A 17,180-nucleotide genomic window follows, 5' to 3' on the forward strand; every position below is an offset into this window, starting at 1 on the left:
CAGGAGTGGCCTACTTGGCCAACATGACACACCTGGAACAGATGGTAAATTGAACGCACCAATGGCACGCCAGTGCAGTTCTTATGACAGAATGTACTGCAAAATTCATCAAAGTGGGTTGGCCTCTCCCTGTGCGGCGCGGCTTTATAATGCAACGTGCGGGCAGCCCAATGTTCTCCGGCATCCCTGGTACGCCAAGAAAAAGAAGTGCCTGCCCTGGCGTTGCAAGTGGCTTTTGGGAGCCAGCACCATATCTTGGCTCCTTCCAAATTCCAAACGCAGATAGCAGCACCTCGGGAATGAATAAATAATGTACAAGGGTACCAGGCAAGAAGCTACGACAGATTTTATTCGTCATGTACTTCTAACTTGGGCGAGTTGGTCGTGATCGACTTTCACTGTCTGCGAAGGATACAAGAGAGCGAGCAGTCGGAGTTTGCTATGTGTTGGGTATAGCAATTTGCTGCTCATTCCCCGGTCAACTTGTTGGCCTACATTGTAGATTAAGCCCCAGTGCGGAGATGTCACCAGACCATTAATGCAAGCTTATAATACGACTCAGCGATCACCAGACCTTCCGCGGATTCCATTCACAATATTGCAGCAACGTCAGTGCGATAAAGCAGAAATTGACAAGAGCGACATCCTGGACAAACGCGCAACGAAGCGCACAGGTCACGTAAAACGAGAAGAATGTGTAGAAGGGGCAGACTACGGACACCTCGAGAGGGGTCATGGGAATCGGTTTGGCGAAGTGGTCCTTCAAGAACATGTACGCACCCTCCTCAACTCAGCGGCGGCTACTAGGAGACTGGGAGTGCGCAACGCGCTGTAAAGTTTGGCTGCGTGCAAGCTTTTGCTGACTAGCGCTCTGCCACGCCAAACGTGCGTGGCAGCGCTCTTGCATCTGCACATATATATTCGCCGGCACGAATTGTTTTCTGCTACATCTCCCCATTACCTATGGCTAGCTCGGCACCGCCGCTGAAAAGACTTTCTCTTTTTCCTTGCTTTTATCCTGGCCCCCAGCCGTGCGGGTCTACGAAGCGCAGTGAGACTCCAGGATTTTAGCTGAGGAATTCCATAAGCTGTTATCGAGTCAGAATACCAGATCTTCCAAAAAGCAGCTGCCCTACCATCCAAACTCCGAGTGTACATGGCACAGCGGCCAACGGGCCAGGGTACGGTGAGGAGAGGAAGCTGCCTTTCATGCATGGTAGCCGGCCTTTCTGCGGTTCCAGCTGCAAGGCAACCAGACATGCGGACATGCACAGTCCCCCTTCTCATGCGTGTATTAATGTAGAGGATTGTTAAACACTTACTTCGCCCTCAGTGGCCAACCTATCATGTACTAACTTCAGAAAAGCAATGCGGCCGTAGCATCCAGTAGGGCCAAATCTTGCACTGAAACAAGTATGTACCCTGCTATTCCCCCTTCCTCTGCACTAGGTGTCAGGCAGCTCTCTTCTCAGCCCAGTTTCAATCTCTGACGCTCCCAACCACACAGCAGTTCCGCGGGGGGAAAATACTGCTCTACACTTTACGAGTCACACAAAAACTTAAGCTTCGTTGTATTGTTCCTGTGCCTCAATCAACCGTCACAGCGCGGGGAACTTTGCTCTACACTTGTCGGGTATGCTACACCCCAGGAACCACCATGCAGCTACTTCCAAAGGCTAAAGCTTTGGCTGTCAGTGAAATTGTGACCCACCCAGGAGGCTATGAAAGTCACGGCTACGCAACCACAAATGCTGAGCACTGTTTACTGTTTGTGTCAACTTTGAGCACTCAGCGAACAACTCCAGAAAGGAAATGAACACACCCAATCTCGGGCAACTGACCCCACAAGAATTGGCTGGCATAAGCACAAGCAACGCCGCAGGCCGGCCTACTTTGCTTGTTGGAACGGTAGCCTTGCCTCAACATCAAGGGCCTCCAAACCAACCCACCAGGGCAGCGACTTGAACTGTGAGATGTCCCCCAACACCATCCGAGAGTGTGCAAGGTTGCTGAAGCCTCTCCGAGAAGACAAGGCCTACGAAGTTGCTTTTCCTTATGCGTGCAACTCTGAAGGGGCCAAAATTGAGGCACGCGGCTCAGTAATTTCATTCAGCGCCGCAGAAGTCGCTGTGTCGAGGACAGACCGCCCCGCAGTGTTCTTTGGAGGTTCGAAAATTACAGAGGTAACTGCGCCACTGACAGAGTCACGCACGACGCTCCGGCTGCTCAACTTCAAGCCTTTCTCTCCTACCGATATAGGGTCAAAGCTTCCTTTACGTATCAGCAGCTTGGAGCGGTTGCCTTCTTCCGCTGGAGGAGACTTTTCAAAGAACTTTTCAAAAGACGAGCTGTCTCTGCGCAATGCCAACAGCCCTGAGGCAGCTGTGGACTGTGCTAAAGAAGCGGATGACGATTCCCGCGCAAGCGTTGGTGTTGGAAGAGACACCTCTCGTGACGAGGTGCAGCTTTTGCTTTCGTTTTCCCACTCGTCCGCCGCAGTGGGGACATCTGGAAGAGCAGACACCGGCGTCGACACGGCGGAAACATAACTTGATGACGAACCTTGCGAAGGCTGTCTCAGCTCCCCAATTGAACTACTCGTTGTCTGCTTAGAAGTCGCCAGCGTCTCGCAGCTCTGCCCCGACCCCCCGAGAATGGGAAGAGGATTTGGCAGGCTCATCGTGTTAAGCTGCGGAGAAAAGACATCACTGCCGGTACTCCTGAAGGAGTTCTCTTGTTTGGGAGGCGCGAGTTGCACAAGCACTTGTTCCACAGACGAGTGGTTGGTGCCCTCAGAATGCACTGTAGGTGAGTCCACGCGAGGCTGTCCTGCTTCCTGCCGGGGGGCGCTTGTAGGAAGGCTGAGAATAGTCAGAGGCAAACGGCGCTCCATCCGTTCCTCTGGTGACCGTTCTGGCAGAAAATGCGCACTTTGACGGAGTTGGGAATCCTGCCCTGAAGAACAAATCCACCATATCAGCATTCAAAGGAGTTCGTCTGGCACAACAGTTAAGGCGGTATCATCCCGCGACTGAAAGGCCATGCAGCGTTGTCCTTAGTTACCACTACTCTTTCAGATGAAACTTCCGCACTTCCTACTTTCCCTTCTAACCAGTATAATACGCTGCGTCCGGTTACGATGAAAGTGGATGACGCCGGGCTGTCAAAACTTTAAGGGAAAACCTACACAGGCTGTGAACAGATACGCAGGGAGGATATTGAATTACCTTCACTCCTGCAGGGTGATTCACTAATGGTGAGAATCTGGGGAGGCGCAGCGTCGACGACGATTTGTTCCATTCTTCGTAAATCGCGAAGGTATAGATGCGTCTCTCTCGCAGTGGGCGCTTCTCCGTACTCAGCCTCCACCCTCGCAATGGCGTAGCGGAGGAGGAGGTACTTGCCCTGCGCCGGTGTCATGCCCTCAGGAATGCGGGGCCTTTCGGATTGGTGGCTTTCCGGCCCGAAGTATCGGAAAAACTGCTTCTCCACAAACCCCGGCCCCTCCCCACTAACGATAAGGTCAGTGGCGCACCTAATGAGTGCTAGTGCCTCCGCTGCTGAAGCACCTGCACGCAAGAACGCCCCGGCAACGAACTAATCAAACGGTGGCGTACCAACGTTGTGGTTCATGGACAAAGTTCATAAGGTCCACAAATAAGTTCATACGCGGCACAGAAGGCAGCGACTTGAACTTCAGAACCATGCGGCAAAACGCTGCAGCGTCTCACGGTTTGGATCCTCTTTCCACTGCGAACTGCCTTTGTCCGCCAAGACGTGAGTTTCGCTCAGAACCAGTGGCCGCACATTCAAGTTCCCTTCCGATTCTCGAAAGGGTATGGCAGTACGTATCGTTCTGTTGCTAGCACTAGAGGACACACCTCCAAGGTGCGGCCCAACAAGATGGGTCCTGGGGAGACCATCCGAGGAGTGCGGACACCTCGTGCGAACGTTGGACAAACAAAGGACAGGAAGACGCGCCGTAGACTTCCCCGCGGATTGCAAAGTACTGTAAGGCCTCTCCGGGCTGCATGTCTCCCACTCAGAAGTCTTGCGGAGCTGTTCGGTTTGTAGGAATAAACTGCCTGTGGAGGGTCTGGAGGTCGTGCCTTGCTGGAACTCCGATACTGCCAGCGAAGCTCTTTTGCCTTGCAAGCAGGCGTCCACACGCTTCCCAGAGGGAAAAGCAATTGCAGAGTCTTTCGTACTAGTGCCGCCTCGCTCTATCTCACCCACGCTGCATGATTGGCTAGACGCCGCCTGGAGAGACACTTCACGATTCGTCCCCATGTCCTTCACTGTTTCGTGCACAGGCACAACTTTGGGAGTAGGAGGTCCAGCAATGCGTCGCTGCTGTCTCTCCCTGCACTGCATTGCTTGAAAGTTAACGCTAGTGCAGCATTTGGGCTGCTCCCATAGATCCATCGTCTCTTCCTGCATCTGTTGAAGGGACCCAGTGGCCCTTGGGAGCACCGCTCGCTTCTCAACAGAGTTGGAAGGGTGCATCCACAGAGGTGATGAGGAATACTGCGATACTGCTGCCCAACTAGCCTTATCAACTCCAGGGTATGGGAACTCCTGCACGAAAGTACAAGGAGGACAAGCGCAGAACGCGTGCTTCGGTTTATGTGCTCTATGGCACGGAAATACCACTACAAGTCCCACGCAGGTTTATGCTGCCCCACCACTTTCCCGTAAAGAACCCCCCGTTCTGCTGCGTCTTTGTCGTCCAGCTCCTTGCGCCTGTGTAAGAGACCAATGGCAGTTGCAATGCGTTGCGCGAGCAACTGGAATCTCGGGTTCAAGTCCTGAAGCGCATTAAGGGCCTTGCAAACTGTCTCTGCACACTGTAGGCTGCCTGCCGTAAGTCTCTGCTGGGTCCCTAGGGCCTCTTCGAAGTGGCGTAGAAGCGCGTACGCGATGCCGATATACCCCCGAACCACAGTCTCGTCTGTCGAGTGGCTTGTAGCTGCATACGCCACACCACACGGAAAGCACCAACAACAATCACTCCTCCTCTATCTTTTGACCATAAACCCGCGAAAAACCTGAACACGACAAGGGAATGCAACACCCTGCATTCTCTCTAAGTCTCTCATGGCTAGGTTCCAGCCATATTTTCTGGGACCCCAGCCAGGAAAGTTGCCAATCATGTGCAACGTATTTACTGCCGTTAGGCCCCTCAAGCTGCAATGCGAGCAAAAGCTGCAATCGGCCCTCTCCCTACACGGAGAAATGTAGTAGCTCTCCACCACCACCCCCTGCAATAAGGTGCTATATAATACTCAGCCGTCCGCAGAATTTCGAGTGCAGAGGTAAAGAGATACGCTATGCAATGCAAACAAGTGCTACACCATGTCCTTTCCTTACATCTGGTTTCATCACCTTTGGCAGACTCCTGTCCATCTACATGGGGGTCTGGTTGGCCCCAGTCCACCACAACTTTCGGGGAGGGCGGTGACTCAGTCAGTGAGGAGGCGGCAACGCCGTCCTCGTCTCCCCTTCCGCCCTCACGACCAGGACTGCAGCGACTGTCGGTAACAGGGTGAGATGACGACCTGGAGGGCACCTGAGAAAGAATCGGCAGCACACACAGGGCACCCAGCATGCCCATTAGAATTCATTAACATATCAGGAAAGTTAGCTCAGATGTCATGAATGTGCAAAGACAGGTACAGACACGAAGTATGACACAAAGAGACTGATGCCACGAGCGGAGCCTTGAGAAAAGGGAAACATGGTGGAAACGAACCCTAATGTGCTCCTCTACGGTCGCGACGAGTTGGTAATCTGCCCCAGAAGTGCCTTCTCTCATGTCTGCCACCCCGCAAGCCTTGCGCTGCCTTTGCAGGGCTGCATCCTTACAAGGTGCTCCTCTAAGTGGATGTGTGGCGGGCCGCGAACGTCCACCGTGCCGGAAGTCCCCAGGCAAAGGCGGCGCGGGGGCACGGCGCAGCTTCACGTCATCGTAGTACTGTGAATCTGGAGGCACAAAAGAGGGTGAATTCACAAGTAAGCGCGCTTGAATGAGTTGTATCTTTTGCTTTTAGTAGGATCGACCCTGCTCCTAAATATTGGTTGCAGAAACAGCTATAGATGAACAAACTGCACCAACGGCACTTGTTGCAGGTAAGTGCAGAGATACACACATGTGTATATGCATGATTTGCATATATATGAATGTATATGTGAAAGTGTGAAGCAAGGCATAGCGAGAGAGGCCAGGAACCTAAGCAGCAAATGTTCGGGACATGGGAGGAGGGACCACGAGGATTCGCTGTCCGCAAAACCACGCAAGGAAGGCGACATTCCATGCGGACAGCCCGCCAGAAATAATGCACAAATGCATATGAAAACAGCCGAGGACTGCCAACGAGAAGCATAAAGTGGCAAGAGGGGTAAGAAAGGGAGCAAAGGTACAGGAAAGGAACGACGCACATATTTGCTCTTCCGTCGTGGGCTCGATGATAGCCTTGGGAGCTGCACAAACGGCCAGGAAATGCGTACCTCTTCTGTTTTCAGCTCATCTCAAAGCGAGTTCAACTTTAAGCGAACATAGGATTTCTACGGAAGTGTATGGATGCTCTGTCAGTTACAGCCTCAGCTTACGTGTGCAGCGTATGATGGTTGTCCCTCTTTGCAAGGACAAGGCAAAAGGGGTTCGAAGACGGTCAGGGGAGACGGCATTGCTGCTGGGCATTGTTTCTGCTTAGCACAGCTACGCAGGCGAAAAGGGCAGGTGGGAGATTGGCCCGTGAATGAAAACTGTTGGAGGAACAGGCTGAACCAAGACCTTCTCACCCGGCTGTGCTGTTTACGCGCTAAACACGCCTCCGTCCCTTCAGCCCCGAGTTCATGCTGGCAGCACCGTATCTTGGGTTCATTAGTGGATGCTGTCGGCCTCGATTTGGTGGTCTGACGCCTGCTCCCTAATCCTCTACAGCCTCCCGTCGAAAGCCGATACGTACAAAATTAACCAAAGAATGCAGATCTAGTGTTAAGTGTGCCTTCACCTCCCAAGCAGCAAGAACGTACGGAAAGCTCGCGCGCCCGCCCTTGGTGGACCAAAGGCAGGCAGCGACGGCGCTTGAAGACGGAGGCGCAAATTTAACAGATGTGCAAGTAAAATGCATATCATGCCATAAGTATAGGTGTTTGAAAATGATGGTTTGCATTCAACTGTCCCTATTCAGAGTGAAAGAAAACCAGCATCTCTATATATTCGTACTCCCCCTGCCCTGGTCTGGTGATGATCACAGTTCTCTGGCAGGCGGGCACATCCAGCCAGTCCAAAGGCGCGTTCCTTGCAAATGGTACAACAAACATCAAAAAAGGGGGACATAAGAAGGAGGAGCCATTTTTTGTTTTTCAAACGAAGAAACACTGAAAGGTAACATTCCCTTGCCTTTTTCCTCCGTTGCCGGTACGCGCGGAGGTCGATGAGGCCAGCACCGCTTACAACTGGACACGCCTTTGGCACTTTCCTTGCCTCCTCAGCTGTAATGTTCGATGGACAGTATTGGGAAGTTAATGCTCCATCTCTTAAAAATTTTCCGGCAGTAACCATCGTGTCCACAGTTGTAGGACAAGAAAAACGGGGAACAGCAGCAGCGGGAAGGGCAGGAATTTTCTGTCATGGAGGGCTATAGTGCCTCTTTAGGGGGCGCTCACTCTAGCGGCATCTACAGCAGAATTAACTATGAAGAAAACAGTCTTCTGAACCGCACACCCACCCGTAAAGGTTTAGGCTGCTTGCAGAAGTGTGTATCTACTGGTGTACGAGCTGCAGACAAGGGGCCAGGTAAGTGTTAAATGTTTAAAGCGCAGGTGAATGCAGCATAGGGGGGCTTGGCAGTGCTTGCAAGTGGGGTCTGCCTGCAGGAATAGTTAGAGCGAGGTGCTGTGGTGATCGGCCGGCTCCTCTGCGCTTCAGCTAGAGGTCCTTGCCCACTTTGGGCTTCAGCTAGAGGTCCTTGCCCACTTTGGGCTTGCTTTCACCTCACGATGCTTCTCGGATAGGAGAGCAAACTCTCGCTACGCTTCTGTTCCGTTGCAGTCGACGCAAACGGTGTGATGGGATCGCACTACACCCGAAGACGTTCACGTCATTGCCTTGTTCAGTCAAACCCGGGCATGCGGCAAACTTGAACTAACAGTGGCTACACGCACTTTGTTTCCCTGAAACTTAAACTGCACGAGAATTATTGGGCCAGATTGTCTCTCTTATTTTGATTTCTACTAATATGCTCACTGGATTTCACCAAACAACGGTGATCATCCATGTATGAATCCCAGCTTGACTTTCCCATAGGCCCTCTAATGATAACCACCAATCGCTACAGTGGTTGCATGCTGCTGCAGGTCTTGCTTCCTTTGTACAGAAACGCAGACAAATACAAGTCTCTGGTTCCTCATCTGGCGCATGCGGTTATAGCGGAGCCGATATGCGTGAAATGACTTGACTGTAAATCCAGTTGGCATCGTGGAGTGCAACTGGCCTTTCAAGAATCTGCTTGGGGCAGCTGAAGAGCTAGCTTGTGCATGTTGCAAAGTAAATGATACCAATATTCGTTGAAGGAGTTCCTGCAGGATATGAATGTTTGCAAGACGGTGGGAGGGTTGTCACAACCGCTTGAACTGTGCGCACCAGCATTAAAGCTAATCATGGAAGTGCACAGCCACACGCCACACAAGCAGATTCTGAATATTCCCGTAACAAGATAACAGTTTCTCCTAGACGTACATTGTAGCATGGCCCGTCTGAAACTGGTGTATCTCTTCTTGCGTGGAGGTTGGCTACTAAAGGCCAAGAATGTGTGCAATAATTGCCAATACTGTGGTGGCATGCAGAAAAAGGAGGCTTAGGTCAGCTTGCAGGTGAAGTGCGTTTTCACTAGGGCATATTGCAGTCAACCTCCCCTACGCACAGCATCAGGCAAGTGGGCAGCTGCCGCCAGGGGCTGAGGGGACTAGAGATAGGGGCGTACTTAAGAAGACATTTCGCAAAAACCAGCTGGCATCCCTTCCCGTCCCCAGGCGTTCTTGGCACAGCGGCTGCAGGGCCAAAGGCTGGGAGGCTGTATTCAATGAGTTGCAACGTAGCTTGCTTCGAACTAGTGCTGCAAGGCAGCCCTGCATGGAAGCCCACCCATGACCCACCTTTTGTAGGCAACGGCACTGTAGACAGCAGTTAATCACTTACTTCGTCCTCAGTTGCCACCCTGCGCGCACGCTGTTGGAACACATGCTCCACCTTGAGGCAGATCCTGCTACAAGGCTCATCTAGTGCTCCATGCCAACCTTGGCTACAAGAGCCACCAGACTCCCCTTGCCGCATGCTTTAACAGCATAAGCAATAGTCGAACGCATACTTGGCTCTCAATAGACAACTCGCGCGTACGCCACAACAACTAGAACTATGAGAGTCAATGCAGAGAGGTTGCTCTCCCGAACACAGCACGATTGTGCCGCTGTGTATGCACCAGAAGACCGGACCCTCGAATGGACGCTCAACTGGGCGATACGTAGGGCGGTCGCAACCTACCAGCCGCGGCAGGACGCTCGTGGGACACACAGCCCGTCAGCCCGTCATCGACTTATGTTGCGGTATCTTCGAATTTCCTCTGTATTTCTTATGATGTATTTTAACGGATGTAGTTCAGGCACATGATATTTTGCTTGTGTGGAGTAGCGACACGACAAAGACTGCCGTACAAGCTTGGAAGTTGGGGCCCGTTCTGGGCGCTGTCTTGACCAGGGGACCATCTACCACAGGATTGCTCGGCTGCGCTGTTGCCTACAGAAAGCCAAAGTGCTCCGCATTAATTGTTTTGAACTGCAACAAACACAAGAGGGACTGCTTGGCTTGGTTTCGGCAGGAGGGACTAGAAGGCTGAGTAATAAGGTCCCTTCCATTTTTCTCCGGTCAGCACCGAACAGAAAATAGGGGCAGCTATTTTACTGCCTAGTGGCCAGCATAGGCAACGGTTCATCGTACAGTGTCTGCTGTGGGTGCTACAGTGTGTTGACCCCTCTGGGGCAGCGCTGCGTTTGCCTAAAACGCGTGCGACTTTATTCACAGCTTTGACGACCAGAGCGGTGTATATTCCAGTACTATCACTTTCTGCATTCCTCTCGAAAGACTTCCCTTTTGCTCCAATGGAAAATTTCGCCGAGAGTCAAGATGGGGATGCACCTCCCTCAGCACGCCCGCATGGCTTGTTTGGTAAGAAGCTCCAGCGGCAAGCAAAACGCCCAGTTGGACATCCTGAGCCCTCAGAGAGCCGCCCTCACCGCCTGTTTGAGGCAGTTGAAACGAAATATGAACAGGGTGGTAATCAGGAGGAAGGCGGGCACGAGAAGGGCCGCCGCCACTTCTTCGCATCTTCTTCAGATGGCAGTTCACTAGGGCCCCGCCAAGAATGCAAGCCCAGAAGTAGCTTCCAAAGGCGAAGCCGCACCAGGGGTCCCTTCACTGCTCATGAAGTAAGGAGACACCAGCAGAGCCAGGAAGTGGAACACCCTCCGGGTTCCCATGGGCCCACCGGCCCATCGATGGCAGCACCGTTCTTGACGGTGGATTGGAAGGAGACAAGAAAAGCGCCGGAGAATACACAGGCGCCTGGGCGGCAACAGCAGGAGCAAGTACAGAAACGCGTCTGGATACAACGCGATAACGGAGAGCGACAAAGGCGAAGCACATGGGGCAGATCACAGCAGTATGTGTGGCGGCCAGTAGCACACGAGAAAGTGGGCCTGGACGCTCAAAATCATGAGCAGCAGCAGCACCAACAGCATCGAAGGGGGCAGCATCACGTTGAGCAGCGCCAAAAGCAGCATGAGCGGCAGCAGCAGCGGCGACAAACGCCTAACCAGAATGTGCAAAGAAGCCACTCGCAGCAGCAACAAGGGCTACAACCTGATTGCCAACAGCTGCGGCAACAGCCACTTGAGGGCCAGCAGCGGAAGACGCGCCACCAACAGCAGCAGCAGCAACAGCAGCAACAGCAACAGCAGCAGCAGCAGCGACAGGGTCAGCAGCCTGTGTCTTCTCGACCGGCTTGCGTGCGACCCCAATTGGATGGAACAACCTCTGCTGTAGTTGTGGAGCTACAGAGACTGCAGCGTCAGTTTAGGAGCTCCTTTTCTCTGTTATCATGTCATCCGTTGCTACTGCCTTTGCTGTTGCAGCACCCGTATGGTGCAAGCAAGCGGAATTCATTACCTTGTGAGGCAGGCCCCTCTCCCCGAAGGAGTTTTCCAGCTGCAGAAACTCACCTCACAATACACGAATCAAGCAATACAGTCTGGGCGGCAGCTAAGGCCCCCCCCGCTGCTTCGTCTACTCTCGATATCTGCAAGAACCTTCAGGACAGCTGCCGAGTTAGCTGTGGGCAGGAGGTAGTTGCTACTGGTGGAGATGCAGCTAGTTGTGAGCCAGAAGCAGCTAGCTCGGTATTGTGCAAGTTTGAGTTGGTGCTGGTCCCAACAGATCCCGAGTTTGATGCGAATCTATTGCCACGTGGGCTGCGTCTGTGTGTGACAATGGGGAAGACGTATCCGGGGGCCGAGGCGGTACTGAAGGAGTCGTCTGGATTCAAGGACGGCTTCATCGATGCAGAAGAAGACGCAGCTGTTGCCACTTCCGCTGCACTTGCTGCAGCTGTCTCCGAAGGGTCCATGAGCAAGCCAAAGCCACAACACGCAGCCAAGGATGATGTCGATTTTGGACCCACTGACCAACAAGTTGCAGCAGCTGATAGAACAACATTAACACCACGTTCAACCGATGAAGGCGGTGGAATTATTTCTAGTGTGTCCTCTAGTGCCAGATTGGAGGACGTCGACCCTCCTGTTAAGAGACTGAGTCGAGAGCCTTCGTCATCTGTAGCTGTTTTAAAAGTCTGCAATGAGGAGATAAACGACTTGCGCCGAGATGCTATAGAATTGGTGTTTTCCAAAGTCGTCGAACAACAGCTCACTAAGCACGAAAAGACAGACATCGTACGTACAGCTATTAAAGCATTGGACAGGCACCTGAGGGGAATATTTGACCTCGAGTTGACTCCCCAGGTTGCATTTTCACAGAGGGAAGAAATGCCTTGGACCGAAGACGAGCAACGGAGGTATGAGCATAGGATTGCTTTGCAATTTCAGCAACGCCTTACATAGCTCCAGGTTTGTAGGCCACCAAGTCTGCTGCGCATATATTGATGTTGTTCGGGGACGCTTGCATTCGCTGTATTTCTTTGCAATCTTCTAGTGATGCTTTTTCTCCATCAAGTACTGGGGTTCTGGCGTACAGAGATAGGCAATAGGGGATGACCTGGTGGCTGTTCACACATGCTAGTGGAAGAGTTTTCTTGTAGATCTTGTTCCAGGACCCGGGCCTGACAGCTTAGGAACGGTGTACCTAAGCTTTCCTTTTACCGATTTTAGCTGTCCGAGGTACGATTGAGTTGCCCTGCGCTCTGACTCAGACTGGAAGAAGCGGTGGTGCTGTACCGTCGGGTAGCGGAGCCAACTTTGCGTTGGCGGAACATCAGCAGCCATGTGGGAAGCCGGACAGCCAAAGAGTGCGCCATTAGATTTCAACTGTGTAGAGAAAAAGTGTTAAGCCAACGCCAACAGGTAAATACGTGTGCGCTTTCATTATGTTCAAATATGCAGATGGGAGAGTACTCACTCTTAATCCTGCCACTTCGTGTCGATTTGTTCGGCGGGTGGTGCAAAGATACGCCAGTACGAATAATGCGTGAAGCTGACAAACGAATTTGCTAGTGCATGCTGTGGATTTGGCTTCTCCAGGTAGCAACGGAAGGCGAAAGTACCAGCAAACTTGACGAAGTGAAAGAGCCTCACGAGAGCACGAGTGAAGCAGTACTTGCCAGTAAAAAGCAAGATGGAGAAGTTCAGCTGGAGGCGGAGGAGGGACGAGCTCAGGCTGTGCGCGGCAGCGATGTTTCTCTGATTGGTAGCAAAACAGAAGGAGTATCGTCTTTGCATCTGAGCTGCATCCAGCTACAAGTCGTCTGTGGCCGATGCAGAGCGGCAGTGGACTTGCGCGTTGCCTTGCCGAAGGATGGAGCCTCTTTGGAGGCTGCAGGTAACTTCTTAAATGCTAAAGATGTTTAAACGCTATCCTCTCTTCGCGGCGTATTATATCCTGACTTTGGCCGATTTTAGTGACCTTTTAGGCATGTTTTTTCCTCCGAAGCGATACGGTGAATGACTCCTGTTAAGTTGGAATGGACACTTGCAATCCATCCCGTGTCGTTGGACAAGTTGCAGCGCTCAGGCTCTCCCTGCACGACACTTTCGAGTTAAATTTAAAACGCGTTATACTTATATGAATACAAGCTAACAAACAGATACTAACTGGCTGTGTACGCTGCAGGCTGCTCGGCGGGCTGCGCCAAATGCCAACTGCGCATGGGCCTAAAAGTACAGCCAGTGATTGGTGTTGCGGGAAGCCAGCTAATGCGGGTGGCGGTTGTACAGCCGTTGGACTGTTATCTCAAGGATTTGCTACCGTGCGATTTCGTTTTGGTGTGTGACTGCTGCGGGGCCAGCATGAAGGCTCGAGAAGTACAAAGTGGTGTGTGGTTAGTGCCTTAGCACTGCGCCAGCTCGTATCTGCGGTGCAGCGTTAACTTGGTTAGGGGTGCTGCACAAAAGAGATGTTTTGTCCATTTTCCGGAAAATTAGAGTTGTACTGTGGCAGCCAAGTCCACGCTTGCGCACAAGCAGTTACCTCCTTGTGCTTCTGAATTTGTGTTGGCAACTCTACAGGTGCGCCACGGACAAATCATTGCCGCCATTGCCACTCGAAAATAACCTTTGGCTTCCAAGGCGCTGCTCTCGGACTTGCAGTAGTGTGCGGCTTAGGCACGGTCGACTCACGGTACGCGGTTAGCAGCATTTGTTTTCCGGCGTGATTGTATGTAATTGCACCGATTGTGAGATTTGCTGAATAGAGGGGCCTAGTTACAAAAGATGGGTGCGCTATTTGTAAGCAACTTCTACAGTGCTATAAGGGGTTGAGCTGTGGACGGAGCAGCTTCACCAGAGTATCAGTAATCCCTCCTCATCCGTGACACCCAGTCCTCTGTGCATTTCTAAGTGGCGCTGCATGCCTAGTTGCTGTTGGTCCTTTCCAGAAGTCGTCCAGCCTGCAGTTCCCAACAGCGACGGCGAAAGCAAGACCTCCGGATAGTTATTGGATCTCCACTAGCAGATTTTGGGACGTGCAAGCACTACAGGAAGTCATTTCGGTGGCTTCGCTTTCCTTGCTGTGGCAAGGCAGGCCATCTGCGTTGTTAGCAAAAGCATGTGGAAATTCTCCTCACATTGTTGTGCTAGCCTCAGTCATGCCTTTGGACGAAAAGGGTCGGCGCCAGCAGCGGGACTGCGGCGGGTGAAAGCAGCGTGAGCTATGGGTGTTTTGAATAGATGCGTATGCTTGTGTCCAGGCATACCCGTGTGATGTTTGCCACGACAGCGCTGAAGACCACGAACACGAATGGGCTACGCGAATGATTTGCGGGTTCTGTTCAGCTGAGCAGCCCTTCGCCAATGGGAAGCTGTGTACCTGCGGGAAGGCACTGACGAAAGACGGCGGCACAGCACACTGGGAGGCAAGTTATTCTGTCGCGTGCACACCCTACGAAGTGCTATTTCTTATGCAAATCAACGCCAAAAATGAGTCGCAAACAGTAGTAATTGCTTCACACGCTTTTTGCGCATCAGGGAGGTAAAGGATGCCGAGACCGGACACGCATGAGCCGAAAAGATTCGAGAAAATACAAATCTGTGAGCAAACATCAGCGCACCACCTGAACGTTTTCCAACTGGCATGCTTGGTGGATCAGCTGCTCTGCTAGAGAGGAGAAGGGCGCGTGGGCGGCGGCTCCTGAGAACGAATGAGGATAGTACTGTTTCGGCCGCAACCTCCTGTCTGACGATCGTCAGGTAGATTGCCGTCACAGTCCCGTTGTGTTACCCGCGAACTTGCCTAGGATTTTTTGATCCTAGTGCAGCTCGCTAAGGTTCGCTAACTGCATAGACGCTTTGTTTCTTTTATTCACCACAGGCGAATAGAACGGTATCTGGTTCCACACCCGTGGCTTGATACTCCGGACCGGAGTGCTGGAGACGCTTGCATTGCCATTGTAAGCAGGTTGACGCATTGAGCTCTTGGGGAATCTCGCGCGTTTTATCTGATGCGCTCTTCGCTAGCTTGGTTGCTCATATCGACCGTGTTGCACAATATGCGGTAATGCGCTGGATAAAAGGCGAGCGCAGCTCATATTCGGTGCAAGAGAAGCTCCCTCAACAACTGTTCGCACAGGAAGGTCAGAAATACTCTCCGCTATTTCCCGCCTTTAGTGCCAGTAGCCGGTGCATCACAGAAATAGGGCTTTAACGACCAGTTCAGCTGCAGATATTCCCTGGGTAATGAACTTCCTGCACAGTTGTTTTGAAATTATCAGCGAAAACAATATTGCCCCAGTCAGGTAGAAGCTCTTCTACATACTGCATAGTGGACGCCACATGGTGACGGGGAGTTCCTCCCACTAGTTTGCCAAAATGCATGGCTCACGCACGACGGAGGTTTCGTAGGTCGCAAGACCCTATTGGAATAATTCAGCGGGACCGGGTGTGTTCAATTTTTTTCTGGCAAGGGAACTGCAGTTTGATTCGTTATATACATTGGGAAACATGTAATACCGCAGCTCCGACAATAGACTAAAAGATCTGCTTTCGAGGAGCGATTGCTTGCGGTACTTTCGGCAGCAGGCAGACAAACCCCGGATGGTGGAGAAAGGATATGCTATACGAGTTGCAGAGGCCTGTTCACAGTTACATGCGGCTACAAAACAGGTGAAGAAAGGCAGCCGCAGCGAGCCAATCGTAGTGTTGATACATGGGGCCAAGAGGACCGCGACTCTATTATACGATCTATGGGCAGGATTTTCTTTCCTCGGCATTTTCGATACGTTCTGGGAGACTGCAAGAACCCATACCTCAAGGTGCTGCCTTTCGGGGGAAAATCCCCAACATAAAAAAATAACATTTCAGAAATTGCCAAATAGTTTATTTTGCAGAAGGTTTGGTAGCCGGAGGCAGAGAGAGCGCAGCGCCGGTGCACGCCCCACCGTGCCTATCCAGCAGTCCGCTCGCCCGCTGGGGTCACCACAAGTTTGGGCAATCCAATCTGTGCAAAGCGCATCAGTTTTTACTGCAAAAGAGGCGAAAATTCTTCGAGGGATCTTGCCTTTTAAAAATTCACACCGTTCACTGGAAATGAGGCCTTTCGGAGCTCTCACGGCGGCAGTGGCGACCTTGGTGCCAGTGGCCTGCAATGCAAAGACAATCATGGATTACCTTCGTACAGATGACCGCTTGTATGAAGCCAGGTCAATTGCTGAAGAAGCAGGTATTCTGGACGACATAGATCCAAGTCGTTTTGGAACCCAACTGACGCTCATGCTCCCGTCAAATGAAGCCTTTGACCAGTTGCATGCTGATCATCCCAAATGGCGCCGAGCGCTCATCAACAACAAGCAAAACGTTGAAACTGTAAGCTTGTGATATGCAAATATATTCTGTCAGCTTCACTTTTGTTCCTGAGTAGAAGGGGTTCACCATCAGGTTGGGGCACATCTGTTGCTGAGTAGAAGGGGTTCCCCATCAGGTTGGGGCACTTCGTAGTTTTCGATTGCTTGCAGCTCATCCTCTTCGCGGCAAGTGATATGGTCGTCACCCCCTCGTCCATTCGCAGCGGCAAATGGGAAGCTGAGGGATCCATTGTTTCACTGCTCTCTGAGACTGCCAGCATTGCTCCCGATGGCTATGTGAGAGCATGATGAAAACAGAGCAGCGTGCAGAACGGCTGGGGGCACTATGCACACTAGGTAAGATATATCTTTGACGTCCTTTTGTAGAGTCAGGTTTTGTGGCATTTTCAGGTCTGCGTCAGCGACTACACGAGGACTGCCGCTTGCGATGACCCAGACAGCTTACCTTGTTGCGGTATGGTAGATCTCGACAACGTAATACAGGCCGAAGATGGATATATCTACCTTGTCGACACTGTTATGATGCCTCAAGAGATTGTCGACAAACTTCCATGAAGAGTCGGCATTTCCGTGCAACAACTTAATGCAGTTGAGCATACT

The 17,180-nt window shown here is 51.9% G+C and overlaps 3 protein-coding genes across 3 annotated transcripts; 2 read left to right on the top strand and 1 right to left on the bottom strand.

Annotated features, from left to right (window-relative positions):
* Positions 1-2,053: 2,053 nt before the first annotated feature.
* EAH_00022490 (hypothetical protein, conserved) lies at positions 2,054-6,700 on the bottom strand (the record flags this gene model as incomplete). Its single annotated transcript, XM_013393292.1, has 7 exons — positions 2,054-2,955; positions 3,252-3,569; positions 3,732-4,578; positions 4,686-4,969; positions 5,386-5,569; positions 5,753-5,982; positions 6,610-6,700. The coding sequence occupies 7 exons, from the start codon at positions 6,698-6,700 to the stop codon at positions 2,054-2,056; spliced, it is 2,856 nt and encodes a 951-aa protein (XP_013248746.1).
* A 3,458-nt stretch (positions 6,701-10,158) lies between these two features.
* Positions 10,159-13,134, top strand: EAH_00022500 (zinc finger (CHY type) protein, putative; the record flags this gene model as incomplete). The annotated part of the gene is made up of 3 exons (XM_013393293.1): positions 10,159-12,003; positions 12,480-12,575; positions 12,808-13,134. 3 exons carry the CDS (start codon positions 10,159-10,161, stop codon positions 13,132-13,134), a joined length of 2,268 nt encoding a protein of 755 aa, XP_013248747.1.
* Positions 13,135-16,305: 3,171 nt separating this feature from the next.
* Positions 16,306-17,135, top strand: EAH_00022510 (hypothetical protein, conserved; the record flags this gene model as incomplete). Its single annotated transcript, XM_013393294.1, has 3 exons — positions 16,306-16,581; positions 16,731-16,856; positions 16,971-17,135. The coding sequence occupies 3 exons, from the start codon at positions 16,306-16,308 to the stop codon at positions 17,133-17,135; spliced, it is 567 nt and encodes a 188-aa protein (XP_013248748.1).
* Positions 17,136-17,180: the final 45 nt, after the last annotated feature.

The sequence above is a fragment of the Eimeria acervulina genome, genomic scaffold, assembly GCF_000499425.1.
Source record: "Eimeria acervulina Houghton genomic scaffold, Eah_scaff165, whole genome shotgun sequence".
In the NCBI taxonomy this organism is placed as follows: domain Eukaryota; phylum Apicomplexa; class Conoidasida; order Eucoccidiorida; family Eimeriidae; genus Eimeria; species Eimeria acervulina.